This window comes from Alosa alosa, chromosome 5, assembly GCF_017589495.1.
Source record: "Alosa alosa isolate M-15738 ecotype Scorff River chromosome 5, AALO_Geno_1.1, whole genome shotgun sequence".
Classification (NCBI taxonomy): Eukaryota; Metazoa; Chordata; class Actinopteri; order Clupeiformes; family Clupeidae; genus Alosa; species Alosa alosa.
The window spans coordinates 18,530,829-18,553,562 of NC_063193.1; the positions used below are offsets into that span (position 1 = coordinate 18,530,829).

The 22,734-nt window shown below is 41.0% G+C and overlaps 2 protein-coding genes across 6 annotated transcripts; both read right to left on the bottom strand.

Annotated features, from left to right (window-relative positions):
• Positions 1–457: 457 nt before the first annotated feature.
• LOC125294573 (valosin containing protein) lies at positions 458–10,896 on the bottom strand. Its single transcript, XM_048243429.1, has 17 exons — positions 10,741–10,896; positions 8,705–8,816; positions 8,410–8,582; positions 8,142–8,284; positions 7,906–8,036; positions 7,480–7,611; positions 7,287–7,389; positions 6,022–6,155; positions 5,369–5,504; positions 5,123–5,235; positions 4,844–5,008; positions 4,478–4,600; positions 4,129–4,341; positions 3,391–3,699; positions 2,936–3,091; positions 1,533–1,687; positions 458–1,104 (listed from the first exon to the last, which is right to left on the bottom strand). Exons 1-17 carry the CDS (start codon positions 10,755–10,757, stop codon positions 999–1,001), a joined length of 2,421 nt encoding a protein of 806 aa, XP_048099386.1. The 5' UTR covers positions 10,758–10,896; the 3' UTR covers positions 458–998.
• A 574-nt stretch (positions 10,897–11,470) lies between these two features.
• fancg (FA complementation group G) lies at positions 11,471–22,716 on the bottom strand. Of its 5 annotated transcripts, XM_048243434.1 has the most exons (16): positions 22,628–22,716; positions 20,625–21,201; positions 19,239–19,358; positions 18,980–19,070; positions 18,752–18,877; positions 18,215–18,402; positions 17,478–17,622; positions 16,344–16,474; positions 16,026–16,172; positions 15,736–15,896; positions 13,548–13,717; positions 13,139–13,430; positions 12,962–13,002; positions 12,689–12,841; positions 11,908–12,022; positions 11,471–11,704 (listed from the first exon to the last, which is right to left on the bottom strand). In XM_048243434.1, exons 3-16 carry the CDS (start codon positions 19,299–19,301, stop codon positions 11,599–11,601), a joined length of 1,929 nt encoding a protein of 642 aa, XP_048099391.1. In that variant the 5' UTR covers positions 19,302–19,358; positions 20,625–21,201; positions 22,628–22,716; the 3' UTR covers positions 11,471–11,598. The 5 variants fall into 5 exon arrangements, 4 of the variants coding, with proteins under 4 accessions (XP_048099391.1, XP_048099392.1, XP_048099390.1 ...); XM_048243435.1 differs by lacking the exons at positions 20,625–21,201; positions 22,628–22,716 and having other exon boundaries at positions 13,139–13,461; positions 13,639–13,717; positions 19,239–19,410; XM_048243433.1 differs by lacking the exons at positions 20,625–21,201; positions 22,628–22,716 and having other exon boundaries at positions 19,239–19,410.
• Positions 22,717–22,734: the final 18 nt, after the last annotated feature.

Sequence of the window (22,734 nt, forward strand, 5' to 3'; positions counted from 1 at the left end):
TCCACAGATGCCCACTGTACACAGGGGTTTATTATGATTAAGCTTATTGGGGAATATTGCTCAGAATGTTAACAGAAATCCTGTCAAAACAGGTTTCCTGACGTGCAGGCAGTTCACTTACGGCTTGATTAATGCTGATAAAAGCACCAATAAAAATAGAAGCAACACACAAAGCAAGGTCAATAAAAAAGACATAAAAGCGATTCCATCTGACAATGCACCAAGTTCTCAATATGATGGCAGCATGCAGCACCCATGTAAAAACAGGGAAAGCGAGAAAGGTGGTGCTCTGTTCATCACAACTTAACACACTAGCAAAAAAAAAAAAAAAGTTTTTACAGTTTCTACTTCAGCAGAAAAACTAATTTACACCTCTCAGAGAGACTAACGGAACATGGGGCATTTTCAGGCCGCAGGCATGTAAACGCAAATTTACAGACACCCACGAACCAGCAGGTTTATTTCCTTTCGTGAATTTTATTGGAACATTTTCAAACTTGTAATACATTATATGCTACATTCATAAAAAAAATGAAGTAATTAGCATTTTTTTCCTCTTTTTTTTTTAAATCCGTTTTCTTTCAACAGGCTATAGCGTTAATCCCATCACTAAAGCTGCTCGCATAGGTTGTGAAAAAAGTAAGAATGAAGCCACTCTAACCTGGTATGTATTCACGGAAATGCAACCCCCCCGCCCCCACCCACGTTACATAAAGATCAAGATTTCAGCAATAATCATCCTTTCACAAACCAGAGCCAAGTACAAGCAGCTACATGCTTTTTCTCCGACAGGTGTGGGAATAAAGAGTGGGAGAGAATAGATTGAATTGGAGGGAATAATAATAATAAAAAAAGAAAGACATTAAAGAAGCACAGGAGTCCTAAAAATGTGGAATTTTATAGTTGGTTGGTTTTTTTGTAGATTTTTTTTTTTTTTTTTTTTTTTTTGTACATGGTGGCCTGAGAGGACTAAAGCGTCAGTCAGGCATGTGGTCTCTTCAGCCGTAGAGGTCATCATCGTTGTCCTCGTTGAACACGGTGCCGCCGCCGCCTCCTGATGAGCCCTGGCTTGGTCCACTGCCACTCTGGTTGCTGGAGGGGAATCTGGAGACGGGGAGGGCACAGAGTGGTGGTGGTGGGGTTAAAGCCAAATCTACTTTTGAAACTTAAAAATGCTCATTTCTAGTGACTATTATCCAGAATCAGTCAGTAGACTGAAGCTACAAACTAGATTAATGCATAGTACAGAAGTTGCCATCATAACCATAACTTAAAATGACACGTTCTGAGTCAGGCATGGGGGGGAAAGTATATGGAAAGGCTTGTGATTTTGGTTATAGCCTCATCTTCTGTTAATTATACCATTATGTGAATCCTGTTAATATACACTCTTAAAACTTGCGTTTTTTTGAACACATCTGTGTCCAGATAGAGACAACACATGTTTTAAGAGTGCACAGACCCAATAATACTTGTGGCCAATTTGTCTGCATTACTCTGAAAAGTTGGACAGCAGGTTATGAGCTGCTTACCTGAAGCTGCCGAATCCTCTGCTCTGCTGCAGCGTCTGTGCGAACATCTCGTACTTGCGGATGTCGTTGTCACTGACGGAGCGACGAGCAAAGCGCATGGCCTCCTCAAAGTGGTCTTTTCTGATCTCAGGAACGGGGTCATCTTCCTCCACCTCCTGAGGGCACAAACCAGGGTCCACCTTTAATTTGTACTGACTGAAAGCACAAACTCATAGGCCCTCTCTAATACTACTGTGCTCAAGTCCTCAAAGGGAAAAGGAACATTACCAGAGCACCCTATTGAGTTCGCAATTGATTGTTCGCAAGCCCCACCCATCGAACGCAGATGAGCCAATGGCAGTCCAGTAGCTCAGCACAGGCAGGCACTCCGACAACTTTCAGTTCACTGCACCATAGAAATGCATTAGGAGCCATGATTTTTGTCAGGTTTTATAGTGACGTAAGGACAGCGAAACGACGTGTGGGATTAACACAACGCCGATACACAGAAATTATGCTTTCTGTAATTATGTCAAATTAGATTCAATTCTCTCCTCCCAGCTCTCCCCTTTTTAAGCAAAGGGTTACTCCTTAGCAAACCATAACGAAACCGTGCTCCACCACTTCTGTGGATTAAGCCACACAGTCAACTCCATGTAAGTAAGATAAACAAGGATGTTTATTGTTCTCAGCATTGTGTATAATATGATTGTCACTTGGAGGAGACTTGTAAATAACCAACGTTTGCATAGTTAGCTAACCACTGCTAATGTGCTAGCATCACGTCAGAAAAGCCTGGGGCTGTGCACAGTAGTGTAACATTTATTCACCATAAATGAATAAAGTTGAAGTCACTCTGCCACGTAGGCTATGTTCCCGTTTATTTGCAGTACCATGTTCCTTACATGACATGACCCAGTGTCCTTGTAACAAGCATGCAAGTCTATCTAGCACAGCTAATATTAATATCAGTGAATTACACTCGCCTCCCGTCTAAGTTTGTCACCCAACGAAGCTAGATACATGTGTCTCCATGTCATACTGGAGTCTTTCGACGGATTCTAAATGAAATCAGGTCCGTGGCTCTCTAAAAGAGCCTCTTGGGCTGTAACTTTTACAGACAGTGTTACAGCTACCATTGAAGTTCTAGTCAACTAGTCGAATATCTGGATAACTTTACATCACTAGTCCCATTACCACACATGCACAAGGCTTCACAAGTTTCCTGATACATTTAACATTTACTATGGCATCATGGCCAGCTCTGCTAGTAACTGTTCGTGGACATGGTCAAGATTTTCGAATATTGAAAATGGTTAATATAAACACCCATACTTGCTTACTGATTGATAGAGTACATAATGCAGACTTAAAATGAAGTGGTTGAAGCACAAGTCTTTGATAACTGAATAAAGTTCTCTCACCATGGCTGAGGGGTTGGTCTGCCTTTCTCGTTCCCTTCTGATCTCATTCTCGATGGACTCCCTGATGGCCAGTTTGCAGGCCCGCTGGCAGATCTCGGTCAAGTCAGCTCCAGAGAAGCCGTTGGTCATCTTGGCCAGGAACTCCAGGTCCACTTCCTACAGTGGGGAAAAACAGGCCAAAGACACTCAGCTACAGTCGCACTGCTCTGATTTTTCCATTATATGGTCATGGAGATATGAAGGTCTGAAGTAGCATTAGTAACATTTTCAGAAATCTCATACATAGACATGAAAACATAATAATGATAAAATAAATATACATTTTATATATACAAAACAAGAACAGAGCCTTGAAGCTCACCAATGTTTTTTAAAAATCAACTCATGCCTGTCTACTTAATATAGTCCTAATACTTCAACAAGACTATAGTCAGTATAATGAAGGAGAGTCTGACCTTGGCAATGGGAGACTTCCTGAGGTTGGCCTTGAGGATGTTCATGCGGGACTTCTCATCGGGCAGGGGGATGTAGATGAGCTGATCCAGACGACCGGGCCTGAGGATGGCTGGGTCGATGATGTCGGGCCTGTTGGTGGCACCAATGATGAAGACGTTCTTCTTGCTGGACATGCCGTCCATCTCTGTCAGGATCTGGTTGATGACGCGGTCAGCGGCTCCGCCACCATCGCCCACGTTGCCACCACGGGCCTTGGCGATGGAGTCCAACTCGTCAAAGAAGAGCACGCATGGAGCAGCCTGACGAGCCTGGAATTGAAGGCAAATGGAACGGGCAGTCAAATATCTGCAAACAACTATTGCGCTGTCTAAAGGCAAGTGTCTGAAAACATTTTAGGAACCTAAACTAATCTCATTTGTGTGTGGCTAAAAAAAACATGTGGACCAAGAGTTTCAATCTACTACTAAGTCAATTTTGTGAATGAAGTAAGTAAATGAATGCGAGATAAATGTGAAGTAAATCAGGGTTCCCACTTTAAGTCAGATGTAAAATTCCAAGACTTTTCCCTGACAAAAAACCTGAATTCCCTGATTTTCTATGCCTGGAATGGACTTTAGACATTTTCCAAGATATTCCAGAAATTCCATGACCCGTGGGAACCCTGAGTAAATGAAAATAGATAACTCAACCCAGGTTTAACACCTGGCTGATCCTGGGCCATTGTTCTGAAATCTTACCTTGTCGAAGATCTCACGGACGTTGGCCTCAGACTCTCCGAACCACATGGTGAGCAGCTCTGGGCCTTTAATGGAGATGAAGTTGGCCTGGCACTCGTTGGCGATGGCTTTAGCCAGGAGTGTCTTACCACAACCTGGTGGTCCATAGAACAGCACACCCTTGGATGGGGTCATGCCAAACTTGAGGAATTTGTCGGGGTGCTCCACTGGGTACTGAGGAAAAACAAGGAAACACGTCAGTGAGGATTCTTAGGTAATACATCAATCCCATTCATCGTTATGGTCAGGGCAAGTTTGTATACCTATATTATATACTATATTATAGTATATTATAGTTAGTGTTCTGTACCTGCACAAGCTCCTGCAGCTCCCTCTTGACGTCATCCAGACCTCCGATGTCCTCCCAGGTGATGTTGGGCACCTCCACCACAGTCTCACGCAGGGCAGATGGGTTGCTCTGGCTCAGGGCCCACTGAAAGACCACGCAGACAGGACACATGAGAGGGCAAGTCGACACTTAAAAAGGATCTTGCTATTGAACCTGGTTTGTGTACCGATCTGAATTAACGTATTCCAGTTTATACGGCGACGTTTACCACTAATAGCCATGATCGAAGGCAGATTCACTAGTCCGCCATGAAATTCGAGTTGTGCCTGCTATATATAAATAATGCATACTGAATAATAACAAAAAACAAATCCCACGCCCACTTACTCTGAAGTCATCCATGGTGACGGCCAGTGAGTTCATGACTTCAGCGTCAATGGTCTCGTCCTCCAGGTCAATGAGGTCCATCTTCTTTCTGATGGCCTGCAGGGCAGCCTCGGAGCAGAGGGCAGCCAGATCAGCACCCACATGCCCATGGGTCTCATTGGCAACCTAAGGAAACAGAGGAGAAGAGAGAGTGGGTCAATTCAACGTTTCAGTATATCCAATCCAAGAGCTGTTTCTTCGTATCGAGTCTCAGCTGTGCCCTTTTGCTGTGAACCATACCTGCTCGAGGTCAACATCATCAGCCAGCTTCATGTTCTTGGTGTGAATCTGGAGAATCTCAAGTCTGCCTGTAGCGTCTGGAATGCCAATGTCCACTTCTCTGTCAAAGCGACCTGGGATTTAAAGGAGACAAGTTATGACACCCAAGCCATCAATATGATTTTAGTAAAGGTTAATCATTTCTGGTGAAGAACAGCACCAATTTGCAAATTCATGGCTACCAACTGAACTACCGATAGGACTTACCGAATCTCCTGAGGGCCGGGTCAATGCTGTTGGGTCTGTTGGTGGCAGCCATGACGATGACATGAGCCCTCTGCTTCAGGCCGTCCATCAGGGTCAGCAGCTGAGACACAATGCGCCTCTCCACCTCACCATGGGTCTGCAAGGACACCAGGCGAGCTCTGGTTACAACTCACAAAAACTACTTGTAATATGAGATGAGACTTCTAAAAAGGTGTGAAATGTACTGATGAACACCAAGACTCCAATATAAACCTGTAAGCTTTGAAATGCTGACAGTACTGATGTTTAGATCAGTCAATTTCAATACACGTGCCTAATACACATTGTGAGAAGCACAGTCACATGGGATTATTCTGTTAATAATTTGAAAGACCAAAGTAATAAAATAAGAGCCAGGTCACATGCTGAATGTTTACAAGTATGGCTAGTGCACTACACACACCAACACTTTAGTTAAAAACCAGACAGACATTCAAGTCCTGCCGTTCCATCAGAAATTCAGTTCCTTCCAGCAATGGCACTTGAAACCCTGTGCACGGTCACAGAATCCCATTACAGATGCAATTAAAATGTTAAGCAGCAAAGTCCCCAGGGAGGGATGGAGGTTCTTGATATGAATGGATGTAACTAAGGCCAGAGCACAATGTACTCACCTTCTCCCTCTTGGGGGCAATGGCATCGAGCTCATCAATGAAGATGATGGCGGGGGCGTTCTTCTCGGCCTCCTCGAAGGCTTTTCTCAGGTTGCTCTCAGACTCGCCGGCCAGTTTGCTCATGATCTCAGGGCCTGGGTCACATAGAAAGTGGTGGCAGGAGATGAGATTTGACCTCTAGCCAAAGAACTCTGTGAAACTACTCTCTTCACACATTCATTTTTCTATGACAAAGTTAGTAGACTCACAGATTAAATACTCAAGTGTGAATCTGATCCTATACTACGCAGATGCTTATGACCTCACAACACATTCTAATTACCGCAACTGTATTGAGTTAATCTGCTGGATAATCAACATGGACATACTTCTATCCAGGTCAACCTAGCAGGGTGGATGGACCATGGATGAAACGGCCTATAAAAAGCACGCTACAGAACTGGCATCTGGGAAAGCTTAAAACCCAGTATGCTAAGCAAGACTCAAGGGTGCTTGGGTGACACCTAGCTGTCGGAGGGGAGCAGATCAAGTTGCAAAGGAAAACCAGAGAAATGGAAATGGCATGCTACACCATGTGTCTCTAATAAGGCGAAGGTGATCTGCAGGACTTTCACGTGCAGCTAAAGAAACACGAGCTAGCCTTTGTCCTCCTCAGCAAGAAACAAGAGGAGTATCGCTTGCAAGGAGAGCATGCTGCATGGGACGATGAAAAGATGCAGAAACATGAGAAAAGGATGATCCAAGATGTGTCATGAGGAATAGCAGGGAAAATCTATCACAACATGAGGCCAACTACTAGCCAAGCAAAACAAAACATAACCTTCGGATATTTTAAAGTAATTTAGTTACACAAGCTTTCAAAAGGAAACAGTAATGCAATATGCGTTACTACGAACATCGGGCCGGTGCTTAAGGTTGCATAATGATGATTTTGCCCTCTCCAACCTTACAGCTAGACTTGGAATTACTTTACACTGTAAGGTGATCAGCCATCAGCACTGGAGTTATGGAGCGCAAAGGTCAGCTGGACAGCAATCAAGGACTCTGTAGGTCATAGAACTGCTTTATGTGAGGTCCCATTTTTGAATTTAGAATATTATTCAATTTAATTTAGAACACTTTCTAAAAGGAAACTCAATCCACACTACCAAGCAAGTCCTTTTCTATTATACAAAGTAATGGGGTGACAATGACATTCAGGTCAAGGACTGATACGCCATTTAATTCCAAATCAACCTCCATGAATTGTTCTGAAGGGTTCTCACCATTGATGAGGAAGAAGAAAGCTCCAGTTTCGTTAGCGACAGCACGGGCGATCAGAGTTTTTCCAGTTCCAGGAGGTCCATACAGCAGAATGCCACGAGGAGGCTGATGCACACAAAGAGCATGGTTACAGCTTCACGTTGTAGTACTGTTTAATTTAACGGCCCATATCCTACCAAAGTGTTCTCTCCTCACCTTCACGCCAATTGCCTTGAACAGGGCAGGGTGTCTGAGAGGGAGCTCAACCATCTCTTTGATTTGAGCCAACTGCTTGCGGACTCCTCCAATGTCATCATAGCCGACCTCATTGAGAGACTCCTCCTCATCCTACAGGAAACCAAGAAACAGAAACCCGATCACGATCATGTCTCTCCAATAGAAGCACTACTCCAAACCAAAATGAAAATATGTCTGCCTGTACCAGCAATACATATTGATCAGTATAAAATTACACCCCATCCATATCTGGGTGTTGCTGGGGCCATAATACAGTACTTATTGATCTTGAGTCAGGGCCTCTGCTTCCGAGCAAAGCTAAGGCTTCACTTAAAAACCTCTCCAGCTACTCTAAAAGCTATGATTGAAACCACCTCGAACTGTGGATGTTTTCCAACAGCATACCTCACGCTTGATGGGCTCCCCCTCGCAGTGGATGACCGTGTCGGGGGCCACGATGCAGTAAGGACTGGGGTCCGTCTCCACCACTTTGAACTCTACTGCACGCATACCACCCCTGACCAGGAAAATGTCCCCTGAAGAATAAAACATGTTTATGAGCATTTCAGAGGAATGATAACATTCGAGTACACCAAATAAAACTTCAAGGCAGTAGTTCCTCGTCTTATAAAGCCTTTTACCTTTACGGATGGGCCGGTAGGCCTCAAGAAAATATGGCTTCAGGTACACCTCAAACAAGTTGCCAGTGATGCCTTCAACTGTGTCATCAATGGGCAAGACATGGATACGCTTTCCATACTTGACATCTGGACAAGGCTGGATGCTATGGACAACAAAGGTACATACCATGTAAAAGACTACACCAAAGGTGCTTTTTTTAATATCTTTTTTTAAGTGAAACATTAGAGCAACCAGTTTAGCAGTTTTTAAAAGTGCAATCCCAAATACCTGATGACATCTCCCAGGCGGACCCTCAGGTTGTTACGGACCACCCTGTTCATGCGGACTTTCTCATCAGAGCAGGAGTCATCAGAGAGCACAATACACACCGTCTCCCTCCTCTTCTTGCCCTTGAGCAGCACAGTGTCTCCTCTGAAGAGCTGCAGTTCATCCATCTTAGCCTGCCAAGTGAAAAAAAATTATATTTGAGTTGTCTGAAATAAATTACACACAATTAGTGTAAAACCACGTCACATAATTACAATAAAACATGCTCCATTACAGAAATACCAACACTTTTTACCTGAGAAAGTGACACAACACTGTTGTCTTCATTGATGGATTCATCAACTATCAACCTGTTTGGTCTGTTCTTTTGCTTCAGGATCGCAGTGGATAGGTCATCATTTTTGGATCTGCATAGAGATTGGACACAAGTGTTCTTAGTCTTTTAGTGAATACCACTGTGTCATCTAACATATTTTAAACTCTTTTCTCCACTTCAATCAAAAATGGAGATGGCAATTAGACATATGGCCCAAAGACAGAAATATAATCAGTAGAACTTACTATAGAATATACAATATTTTTTACAGTATGCCTTTGTATTATGTTATGTTCTTAGCCGTTGTATCCCATCCTTAATGTCTTGTCATGCTTTCTGTATGGATGCAGCATGAGTGTAACCCCAAGAGAAATTTCCTACATCGTGGGACAAAGTGACTGTGGGCAACTATGGCAGATAATATATTATGTTGATAATTCAATTAGCCAGTGTGTGATGAGACTAACTTTTTCGGCTCCTCCTACCAAAGCCCCACGGCTTGTTGGCCGCATCATACTAGTCTGAATTTACCAGGTTTACACGTGTAGCAAATGGAAACTTCTGGTAAATTGCTTAGTTGATATGCGAGGTAGAAAGGAAACAAAAGAGAAACTGTAACTCTGACCGACGTCACATTCAGCGAACTTGGCAATCAACAACATAGCTAGGGTAGATAGAACTTTCACCAGGTTAAAATGGGATTAGTTTAATAATTTATTATTCATTTATATTTACGGGTACTAATCGACTAGTTACTACGGTGTCATTTTTTCCTAAATTACCTGGATGTATGAAAATTCTGATAGTCACAGAAATTCTAGTTCAACTAGTTACGACTAGCCATGCTAGCTAGCTTTACCTGTTCAAACAAAAGCTGAAATTACGCTTGGGTAGCTTCGTTAGTTTAGAATAAGTTACAGAGTTCAAGTACCGTAGAAACACTAACCAGTTAGTGTTTTCAAACTCATAGCTGGTGACGGCAGGCAAATAAGTCAACAGTTACGATGTTGACGCCTATATTCCTTGTTTTATAACGCTTTGTGGTTAAGGTAAGCTAACTCAATAGCTAGCAATCGCCTGGTTATATGCCGAATGACACAGCAAATGCTTCTGACTAAACGGACTTGCTATCCGACTAGCTAGCTTTAAAGCTAATCAGTTAGCGGTAGCACGTTTAACCAGAGGGTTTGCCTATATGCCTCTTGAATTAGATACGTTGTATCTGGGCTGGTTAACATCGTTGCAAATTAATGGTGGGCCATCAACCAGGACACCCATTTATCGCGATGACTACGATGGCCACATATCTGATGTGCTGTCTGCGACTTGGGTTGGATGACAACATTGCTACACAAAAGCAGGGCAAATGATGTCGCCTTGAAATGGCCTACTCGTATGAGAGGAACGTTCAACTAACATAAGCTCAGAGCATAAATCAGAACGTCATATACCACTGGGCTAACGGTCATGGCTTAATTTCAATATAGAGATTAATTACACCCGGATAAAACGGTGCGTGTTATCAATTAATTAGGAAGCGTAATAAGTGGCGCAGGACAGATCATGTCAAACTCAGTTGATGCCGGTAGGCCAAACTTCCCCCCACGGAGAACGAGAATGACTCAGTATGCTTAGCTAAGTTAGCCGCTTAGCTAACAACGTTATTGGGAGCAGAACGACAGCTAAAGTAGACTAGCTAGGCTGAATGCGAGTTCCGATGTAAAAAAAAAATATTGAAAATGCTGTCGACGTACATCAATTGTCATTGCCAGGATTTAGCCATATTATATTCGTATGCCTTTCAATACCTAAACCCTGTTCCTGATAACTGGTAAATTACCATGGTAAAATATCACTCGACTACTAATGCGTTCGGTACCGCGATATGCTAACATTAGCTGTTTAGCTAACGTAGTTGGGTTGCCCCTAGCTTGTCAGTTCGCTAGCTAGCGAACGCTGAAAATACGGTGGACAGACGAACATAAATAGATAAATATTATTTTCTGGATACTCACTCTCCTCCCGAAGCCATGTTGCTTCTCCCGAATAACGATATAAATAAAATGTAACAATATACTTCAGCAACTCTCTTGATTGACCGACTGCAACCTTCACAATTATTTCCTCTGCACTGAATTTCAAAACGTCAGCTTAGCTTGCTCGCATCAAAGCTGCGGAAAAGTATCAGTTCTCTTTCTGCTTCAGGAGGCCAATCAGAGAGCGTTCCAAGTGATTCTCCTCCGCAATTGGTCAACTCACGTGAGCTATTGGCCAATTAAATAATTGTGATTTACAAAAAAATAAGAGTTGTCATTTCAAACAACGGCCATTGGTCAAACCACACTCAGTACCTGTCATGTTAGCGTATTTTAGTAAGGCGGAACCCAAATCTACACGGATTGGTTCAGGAAATTCTGAATGTACTCTGGTTTCGTATGTAAGAAGATAATTTGCTGAAAAATGCGACATGGCTCCTCGCTATTGGGAATCCTACAGTCGCAGAATCATAATATTTCCATAACCACAAATAGGTTATTACTTATAATAGCATACCATTCATATCATGACATTAATAAAAAATGAATAAAATTGTGTCTAATTAGATTATTCGAGTGTCTGGTGTCACAAAATCATTGATACAACATCCCGTTTAGACAACAAACATGTCATTGCAAATCGTGACAGCAGCATGGATTACACTGAATTTTGTAAGTGACCTAGTTACCTGACATCCACACACAACAATTACATAAAAGTTCACTTTTATTTATTAAGTAGGCTATAAATACAAGTATGCTAAGAATAAAAAATAAAGGAAATGCATTCATTAGACAAATTACTGAGGTCTTTTTTACTGAAATGTTTTTTTTTTTTTAAACTCTTCTCCTGTGAAAAGCATCTTCCATCATCTTATTCAGGTCACTGATGTCAAAACATAAACTGATATCAGGGAATGTTTGAAGATAAAGAGGCAGGTTTCTGAAAGTAAGTTCAAAAAGAAAATTACCATTGTTTAATCAGAATATGAATCAAATTAGTCATTAATCATATAATCTATATTTTCCCAACTTAACAATAAACTAGGATGTAAACAAGATTTTGGAATCTAGAACAGTACAAGACTACACATGGTAGCAAAATACACTAGACAAAAATTAAATATGTCCAACACATAATATTACCCAGAGGAAAATGCCTCAGCTGATATGTGTGGCTCTCTCCAACACGCTATGGCTTCTTCCTGACGTCCAAGCCTCCGGTACACCTCCACCAGTCCAAACTTTATCATCCGTAAATCTAAGGGTACAAGAGGGATGACAGTGATTCATTTGTCAACTCAACGAACATTGTTTTTGGGTAACCATGAACTACAACAATAAAAAGCATCATAACAAGAGATGTATACTATAAATGTAGACTATAAATCACTATATAATAAGGTTTCTGCTCTTCATGTGTTACAGAAAGGTGGGCAGGGTTCTAATAATGCAAACACCATGGATTAAATGACCAGGGAGTACACATTTTGATCAAATATATCCCTTCTTGTGCTGTTCTGCTATATGAGTAAAGTCAGTACATATACATCTATAAAAGACAGGTAACGGGCACTGCTGGTATCCCTGAATACACTGAATTGCATTCCACACTGAAGTGCATTCCAGTCAGTATACAACACGAAGGGCATTGCAATTTATTGGTTTTGTTACTGAATACATTCAGAAAAGTGTTAGTTAATATATCATATTTAACAATAATTGCAATTGCCCTTAGGTTGTTGATGTAGATGTAACATTTGGGAGGAAGGTAACCCCTGACCAGTTAATCCTTGATTGTATGAGCTCTTCTGAAGCTGATCCCTCAGGGTTATAAATCTCATAAATGTATGTGTATTGATGTATAATAGCTACTATTTCACAGTTAAAATGTGTTCGATGTGCAGGGGGAAAAGTGATCAAGTACCTGTTATGGACTGAAGGCTAAGCTTCAGGTCCCGTAATGCTTCCTTTAACTGGCCCCTCTCCATAAAGCTGACCCCTCTGCCAGCAAGAGCCAGGCCCCGTAGTCTCTGCAAAGTCTTCATCTTAACCTCCCAGTCTCCGTGGTTTCCAACCACTATATATATATATATATATATATATATATATATATATATAAATAAAAAAACAATTTTCAAACAAAATGAAAAACAGGAGGAATATTCAGATCATGAAGCATATATACAGGAACACTAACCTGTACTTTTAAGGGACACTTTGGCCAGCCAGTTTAGGGATCTAAAACAAAATATAAATTTTTCATGTCTTAAAACTAGTGGGTATATTAAACACTCTTATTATTTATTTTGAGCAGTCAATCCTTTCAGTTGTTCAGAAAACCAGAAAGTGACTTTGAATATAGCTTCATTCTTACCTTGTGAAACTGGACACTGATTCTTTGGTGTCTTTCATCTTACAGTAGGCCAGGCCCTGAAGGTAGTGGGCAGCTGCAGCCCATAACACATTCTCTAGTCTCTCATGCTTCACGGATTTTGAGCGTCCCTCCATGGAGAAAAGCAAATGCTCCTCTGATAGATCGAATAGTAATTTTTCCGGAATCAGATTCATGGTCTTAGTGATGACATCTTCACAGACTGTAATGGCATCCCACATCCTTTTGGCTCTCAGCAAGGTAAATGCAGCCTCAAGGTATACAACAGCGACTCTTAGAAATGACACATCACCCTCTGTAAGCACCTGTAAGCGTTATTTGATTATGAGTATATTTGAGATATATATATATATATATATATATATATATATATATATATATATATATATACGGTATATGTATGTATGTATTCCAAGTAACATTCGATAGGTCAATTCTTCAGCACAAAGCATTTCGTTTTTTATACTGTGCATTTTGTTTACATTATGTCTTGCAGGCTGTGTGATATCTGACTGCAGTGATGACATCAGATCCAGATAAAGTTCAACTGCCTCTGAGATTCTGAAGAACATAAACAGGAAGTTTAATGTACACAAATTCTTAAGGGTAGTGTTTAACAATGAAGCTTCACAGTATGTCAGATATGATTGCATCAAACACACAACTTGTAACTTAAAACAGTAACAAATTACATTTCCACACTGTAAAACATAGCTTTCCTTACTTAAAATGTTCTAGTAAGTAGAATTCAGTTTTTGTCTTTTGTGAAGATTACTTGCATAAAATGAGTGTTACTTCATTTTGAAAACAATCAAGTAAAGTAAACTATGCTTGAATTGTTGAAGTTTGTGCTACACTGTAAAATTAGTTTGTTAACCTTACTTATAGTTAACCTTACTTTTTAAAAGCATGCAAACCGATTGCCCTTGCAATTCCTATTCCAGATTAGTCTGTAATTTCAAGTTGTGCAAACAAATGCTCACTTAGTGTAGTGCACTTACACTACTGAGAATTCCTATTTCAACTAACTTGGTCATTACAAGTAAAGTATACTGTATGTTTATTAAACACAACATGTGTATTGAAGTTGTGCTAACTAATGTCACAGTTCAGCTAACTAATATAACATTTCCCACAATGCATTTCCAGAATGCCACAGCCCAGCCTACATATTTTTTTTAAAGAGATCACATATTAATCTTTACTGAAATTCAATCTTAAATTACAATATATAACAAAGTGACAGTGACGCTAAAGGCTATACTGTTGTTGTGCAATTTATCTTGATACATCACCCCATCAAGTAGATGACTATCCAAAACACACTAATCCTGTTAGTAGAAGTAGTGCTGACAAAGTTGTAAACAGACACAGATCTGTAACCGGAAACCATACATACAGGTACCCTGTCTCTGCTTAATTACTGATGCTGAGCAAATTTGAGTTTGATTAGTGCTTTCATGGGAGAACCCCTTGGAAACTTATGTTGCTGCTGTAAATGGCGGTGTTAGTGAATAGCCCCCTCCCCTGCTTAGTGAGGTTCCACCGTCACTGTGCAGTATTCTCAAAGTGTATTAAAACACTGTAACCTGTTGTTGATGTTCTACCCACAACATTAGGGTGTTTTGGATAGTCATCTACTTGATGGTGTGATGCGACAACATAAATTACACAACACCAGTATATATAACCGTTAGTGTCACTGTCACTTTATTGTAATTTAAGATTAAATTTCAGTAAGGATTAATATGTGATATCTTTACAAATATGTGGGCCGGGACTGTGGGACTGTGACTGTTGCACAACTTGCAATTCCTATTCCAGATTTGTCTGTAATTTCAAGGCAATCGGTTTGCATATTTTTTTAAACTAAGGTTAACTAACAGGTTAAAGCTGCAGCTGGCAAGATTTTTTTGATCATATTCAGCTCCCGGTTCTTCTGGTCCAATCAGAGCAGGGCTGTGTGAGATCTGACTGTCAATCACAGTCTGGTGCAGTCTGGTGCACACTGACGAGCACAAACTCGATGAGGGGATGCTCGATGGTAGTGGGGGAGGGGCATGAGAATTGTAAACATTCAAAATTTTGGTCCCCTCAATCTGTCAGACTTTAACTGCAGCTTTAAGTAAGGTTAACTAACCAACTTCACAGTGTAGCAAAACTTCAGCAATTCAAGTATAGTTTACTTGATTTAAATGATCATGTTTACTTTTCCACCTCAACATTAAATTACACTCATCTTAGGCAAGTAATCTCAAAAGGTAAAATAAACATAATAAAAAAAATAAAAAAAAAACTGAGTGATACTAACTAAACATTTTAAGTAAGAATAGCTATTACATTTTACAGTGCAAAGTAACCTTCCCAAAACTGAATGTATGTGAGATTCAACACATTATTTCTGTTGTGTGACTGTGGAATTGTTTTGAATTGCCATGAATTCCAATTCCAATTCAAATTCAACTTCCTGTGGGGTGGAGCCAATTCAATTCAAATTCCAATTCATTAATTGAATGGAGACCCATTCTAAAATTCGGAAATTTTGCACAAGCCTGTTGCCCAGATGCTTTAAAACCCACCTGTCATGCAGAACACATGTGTATGCCAGACAGTGCAAGATCAGCTGAGTAGCGGGCACTGCCAAAACGGAATCCATACATGTGCTGCTAAGTAGCACATCTGGAGAGATCACCATCACCTCATTATTGTCCATTGGTTCCTCTGCATGCTGAACCAGGGCCTAGGATAGCACAAGAGAAGGAGGCCCCATTGTTTTACAGTTTCCTAACACCTGGTGTGCGGTCAATAAGCACCATGGCCTGAAATTGGAGAGCGACACCAACACCTCCAGTAAAGTTGGGTCACTTACCAAGTGGAGCAAGCGCAGGGCCTCAATTTCAGCCTGGGTGTTCTTTAACTGCCTATACACCAGTGCACTCTGGTAAAGTGCACTATGGCAGCCAAAATCCACCTCCAGAGCCTTTCTGTAAGACTGTAGAGCGCTCTGAGGCTGGTTCTAAATATAATCAAATTTCATATATGATCATAATGCCATTTTATTTCATTATACATACCATCTTTATCAACACCAAAACCACCATCACTGTCAACAACAACAACAACAATAGCTACAATGATAATGTTATATTAAGAACTTATGAAATCGATGGCTCGAAGCCTGTCTTACCAGCTTGGCAAAGGCAAATCCAGTAAGTGTATGGACCTGGGCCAGGAGAGCCCTGGGGGCAGGCAAGGACATGGCTTCGAGAAAAGCCACAAGAGCTGCAGAGTAGTTTTCTTGCTTCAGGCTTTCCAAACCTAAGAGATAAGGTAAAACTTTGTTTCATAGCCAAACACTTTTACATATGTTTCAGTAGTTGTTCTACATCTATCTATTAATGACAGAAACCTCTGTGTCTGTGTTTGTGTGTTATTTGCATTTCTGTCGAACCATTCATCCGATTGATTTCAAACTTGCCAGGTGTCTTGCTACTTAGTACACAAAAAGTAAACATTTTGTAGGCTATCCAGTGGCTATTCAAAACGACATAAAAATGTTGTGTAATGAACTGACACTTGAATATCCCAGGCTGCTTTGGACTGTCTTTGGACTTTGATTCAACAAATGACAATTTCGACTGCAAGGTCCCAAGCTTGGTCCAGAATTTAAAGACGGCTTCAGAATGTAACACATGAAAAGCATGACCAACTATAGACAATAAGTGGCAGACAGACCGTGATGTCACTTATAGGCTACCAGAGAGACTGCAAATTTCATATGATAATGAATCATTCCACAAAATAGTTTGTTTTCTCTATCATCAAGTTATCAATTAGGTTAAACATATACAATATAGTCTTAACTCCAAACAGAGGTGCATTAAAATTTGGCAAACATATTTTCTTTGAACAGTTTAATTTGAACGATTTGGTCTAAACTTTCCATTGTAATGCTAATACTTTGTCCAGCTCACGTTCAGCCCACTGGATGTTCACGGAGAACTACCTCAGACTGTTTGTGATGCAAGCGTTTGCCAAAAGCTCAAGGCAAACAGAAACCTGTTTGCCAGTGTTTGTATACGTTCTCCTATGTTTGTGAGTTTGCACGCCTGTCATTTTCATCTGAAAAAAATGTCACATGCAGCCACGTTTATATTCTGCTTACTGCATATTATTATAATAGCCGAATGCTATATTTGTAAAGCAGGCCTACCTGTGGGCATGTAATTGGGCTACGGGAATAACTTGTCTGAACAGGCACTTCACTACTTTACTATATATCTACATAAGGCATATATACTGTACTGTGCAGGTACTGTACCCTCAACAAGGACAGTGCAGATTTGCAGGAGGTCTTTGAATTCTCTGGCTGTTATAGCAACTAGAATGTTGGAGTTCTCCTTGTCTGACAGCCTGAGCTTTTGTATTACTGCACGAAGATCCTGTGATGGAACTGTAACTTCTTCCTGAGGCAAAAACAAATGTTATGAGTCATAACAGTAATAAATAACATTTGTTGGTTTATTTATTTAGCATTTTTTGTAAATATACAATGCCTTCATAGATCCAATAAATCATAAATGTACTTAGAATTTGTCTCTGCTTTTGCGTCTTTGATTGTTCTATTTCATTTTCTGCTGTGTATCTCACCAATATTCTGTACATGTGGTGAACTAGTATTTCTAATAATGCAGCTCAGAGCAACTAGGGCTTTGTGCTTTCAGTTTTTTACCACATCCCTATGAATGATGCATTGTTTTTTTCATAACCTAATTCTGTGTTAATTCATCAGTGCACAGACACGTTGCTACAAGATGAAATACCCCTGCAGTAATGCAAGATTGTTAGTTTCATAAACGGTGCTCCACTGACCTAGTAGAAGCAAACATGAGTGCAAAGTGCCCAAGCGATGGTTCTCTAAGAAGTCAACCGAATGAGTTAGGTGACTTATATTCCTTTTTCACAGATTGGTTTCTCAGATAGATTCCTAATGTCATTTAAAGATGAACAGCATTATGAATGCATGTGAACTTTTTTCTGAGTGAACTTTTTCCTGACCTGAGTAACATCCCTCAGCATTTGGTGAATGCTCTTCATTTGACAGGAGGCCAACAACAGAGCCCACTGCACACACAACAAGTTGTGAAGGCAGGACAGATGAGCCGTGTCGCTGAAGGATTTCAATGTGGCATGCCATAACATGACAGGGTCCCTGGTAAATGTCTGACAGCCAACAGCTTCATGAGCTGCAAAGGGAGACAATATACATCAAATAGTCTTTACAACAACCAACATTCTTTGCAGCGCCTACCACTGTAGCCAATGCAATCAGCACAACGGTGTGGGAGCCCTCATAGTCTGAACTTGAGGTTATGATTGGTGGCAATTTCTAGCACAAACTAGAACTTCACACATAGCATATAATGCAGTATATCTCCATAGGCAGCTCATAGCTCACTAAGAGTTAGAAGACAACCCATTTAGAAGTAAAAAAAAAAAACAGGAAAATCACAAGGCCAGCCTATGGTTTGCATATAACCCTTTACATACATACATACATACATACATACATACATTTATATACTGTAGGCCTACCTCTGAGAAGAGTATTTGTGAGATTATCTTGCACATCACTCAACGTGGACAAATTGAAAGAGAACACAAGAGTGTTGTAAGCAACAGTCAACTCAAGTTGAATCAGCTCTATGTCAGCAGGAACACCTGTGGAGAGTGAAAATAACATTATCTTCCGGTTTCGCTTATAATGGTTGAGCACCGTTCAGCACTGAAACTAGAAGTCAAAGTGTATTACAGATAGGCTACCTTGTATCATCTGGAGTAGTTTGACAGTTCCCATATGACACTTTTCCTTAGTGCCCTGCTGCTGATTCCCGCCGATTCGTCTGTCTGACAGCTTAAATAAAGTAAATGATATCGCAACACCATAACATAACGTTGCCATATTACATTTACAATAAGTAGCCTAGGATACTTTGAACATGTTAGCTATGATCAATTTCGTTAACGTTACCAGATAATAACGTTACCAGAGCCCGTCTTATTAAACATTCTCTGACGTTACCTTCCATTCTTTCACGAAGAAGTTGTTTTGCTGTGTCCATTTGTCTAAAAGACAAGCGTCCATATCTTCCAGTTTGAGGCAATTCCCATTTAAATCCAATTAGACATTTTAGTTTTACCCCTTAAAAAGAAACAATCAAACATGAAAACAGTAGTTACAGAAGAAAAATCAAGTTTCCCTCTTCCAGCAGTCGCCTCAGCACCACTGGCTTTATGTAACATTACTGCCACCTGCTGATGTGGAGATGTGCTGCTTGAACAGAACACAATAAACAAACCGGGATTTCCCATAGACGGGATTTCCAAGCACCGTGATTTGCCTTTTTGCCATCAATGCCCCCTTTTCACGAGGATCTGGGACCTCCAAAGGAGGAGACGAAGTAACCTGACATCATTGCGACTCACACACTAGTCCAAAGTAGTTTGTAAAGCAAGCCTAGTAGCCTATTCCATTTGACCCTTAGGCCTATAAAAACGCTCAAAAACTACTTTTGTCGCAGGCCAATCCTAAATATCACAAGCATATCATTTTCCCTCTTCCCATACATCCGCAAATAGTTAAAAGTGAAGTCAAAGTGAACTTTGTTGTCAATGAAATTGCGCTTCTCCACACTCCAATGTGCTGGTTTGTAACAAACAACATAACATAAAAAAGTAGTTAGCAACAGGTAGGCTACCCAAAAAACATAGACAGACAGGCATTATTGCGTACACAGAGACAAATACAGACAAGACAAAGTTTTGCAAGTATTACATTAAAAAAAAAAGAAAACATTTTCTTCATATAAACAATTGAGGTATGAAGGTAAAGTGTAAAGTGCTGATATGAAGGTAAAGTGTTTCTTGAGTGAGCTAAGTAGTCTGACGGCCTGTGTGAAAAAGCTGTTGCTGAGTCTGGCAGTGTTTGCCGGATGGTAGAAGGGTGAACAATTTGTGTGAGTGGGTGAGGTGAGGTCTGATATTGGTGGCTCTGTTACTGCAGCGGGGCGGATACAAGTCCAGGATGGATGGTCGGGCTGTTCTAGCGATCTTTCCTACTGCCCTCATCACTCTCTGCAGGGCCTTCTGGTTGGCAACAGAGCAGACCCCTGTAAAAAGTGGTGAGGGCAGAAGGGGGAAGATCAGCTCTCCTCATCTAGTGGAGGCGTTGCTGTGCCCTCTTGACAGAGGAGGTAGTAGTTGTGGACCAGATAGATAGATAGATAGATAGATACTTTATTGATCCCCAAGGGGAAATTCAAGGAAATTCATGTCAGGTCGTCTGTGATATACACCCCCAGGAACTTGGTGCTTTTCAGTCTCCACAGTTCTGCTATTGATGGTGTGTGGCATGTGTTTTTTCCTAAATTCCACAGTGATTTATTTTGTTTTGCTGAAAGTAGATTACCTCCTCTCTGTAGGCATCATCGCTGCAGGCACCATCGCTGTATTGCCGCACCACTGTTGTGTCATCTGCGAACTTGATGATGTGGTTCGAGTTGTGTCTGGCACAACAGTCATGGGTCAACAGCGTGAACAGCAGAGGGCTCAGCACACAGCCCTGGGGGACCCCAGTGTTCATGATGGTGGTCTCTGAGGAGTTTTTGCCAACTCTTACTGTCTGTGGTCTGTCGGTAAGGAAGTCCAGCAACCAGTTGCATAGTGGCGTGCTGATGCCTATTGAAGTTTACTCAGGCACGTAACTGCTTTTGTTTTCCAGATGAGTCATCATCAGTAGAACGGTTAGAAAGATATGTAGGCCTAAACTGGAATCGTTTAAGTGGGGAGACTGGATGATATGGTCCTTGACCAACCTTTCAAAGTACTTCATCATGATATAATGGCTTGGCTCAGGGAGATGTTGTAGATGTCCTTGAGGACGTCTGTCAGTTGGTCAGCTCATTCCCTTAGGACACGCCCAGGTATGTTGTTGGGTCCTGCAGCTTTCCTCGGGTTCACCTTGAGTAGTGTCTTCCGCACGTCAGCTGGGTCAAGATGAAGATGGGTAAAAAAGATTATTGCTGTATAATAACATTTCCTTTCTTATTATTTGTTACTTGAATGATTACTTTAGTTCTTAACATTTTGTGATTGAAGCATTCTGCAATGGGCCTCATTTATCAATAGCCCACTTCCATATGTGTCAGAGTTTGAAAGTTAATAGATGCCATAATTCACAACAACATATAAATTGCAAATGCTTCCTGACTCTTTCTGATCTGTGGGCCCCGATCTCCCTATTGCAAACCACTGCCTTAGCACACCTCAAAAAATATGTTCCTAGCTCTGTATTTGGGCTAATGTTTGGTGTTCTGAAGCCATTTTCTAGTATAAAATAAATCCATTCTTGTTTGTGATAAGACTACCGGTATGTAGGCTGTCTGCCATGATATGAAAGTCTATCTAAGGAATGTTTTTACAGGGAGTCTTCAGAGATCTAAGATCACAAGAATCCTGATATCTTTAGGCCCGGGGGCCAGATCAGGTCCGCCAGCAGGTTTCATACGGCCCCCAAGATGTTTTGGGAAGGGAAAATTAGAAAGAAAAGATATTCACATCCAGCTGTCTTCAGCAATTTGTAATAAGCAATTTCTGTGATAAACTGATTAAACCCACTACAAACCATCCTCAGGAAGGAAGAGGCCAAAAAACTGACATGGAAGTAGGGTGTTTCAAGAGAGAAAGAGCAGGATATGACGAGTAAATGATTTATACTTGTTTGCTCATAAGTGGGTATAGTAAAGGAGTATATAATTTAACAACACTCTGATACCAATCCAGAGAAATGAAAATGACAATGACGGCCCCCCATGAGGTCTCATTCCAACAAATCTGGCCCACTGCCTAATATGAGTTTGACACCCCTGCTCTGACTTAAGATTGGGGTTTGACTTGTATACAACTTCAGGGTCTGACTTGTTTACCGACTTGGATGCTTCTCACCCAGTTGCCTGTGTTAAGTCTATAATATGGCATACAGTAGCCTATAACAATTGCTATCTGCTCATTCATATCCTAACTGTTTCTAAATGTTTACTTTGAAGGGGTTGCTATGGATCTGGTGCTGATTTGCTCCTGGTTCTGTTGACTGACTGTGAATTGAAGGTGCTCTCTCTGTTGCAGCAGAAGTAGTCTACCTAGACCTTGGGCATGGGTTGGACTTTCATGCTGAAGAGCTACAGCTCTGGTGGCCAAACCGAAGATTAGATAATTTATGCCTAAGCCAACTGTATGAGCTGCACAAAGTAGATATGCTATCTGATGCGTAGCTACTACAGTTGTCTCGACCAGTGTTAACTGCGCACATTGGCATTACAGGTTTTAATCACTTTGCATTAATTGTCAGTAAAAAGGGTGTCAGGGTGTCAGTAAACAGTAAAAAAAATCTATGCTAATTTATTAGACAGTTACTGTTTTGAGGCAGACACTTCGTGACTGTGAAGTTTTTTCTGATCCATATGACTTGCTCCACATGACCCTCGATGTCCGGCGTGTCGCAGCTGGTCGCAGCATAAACT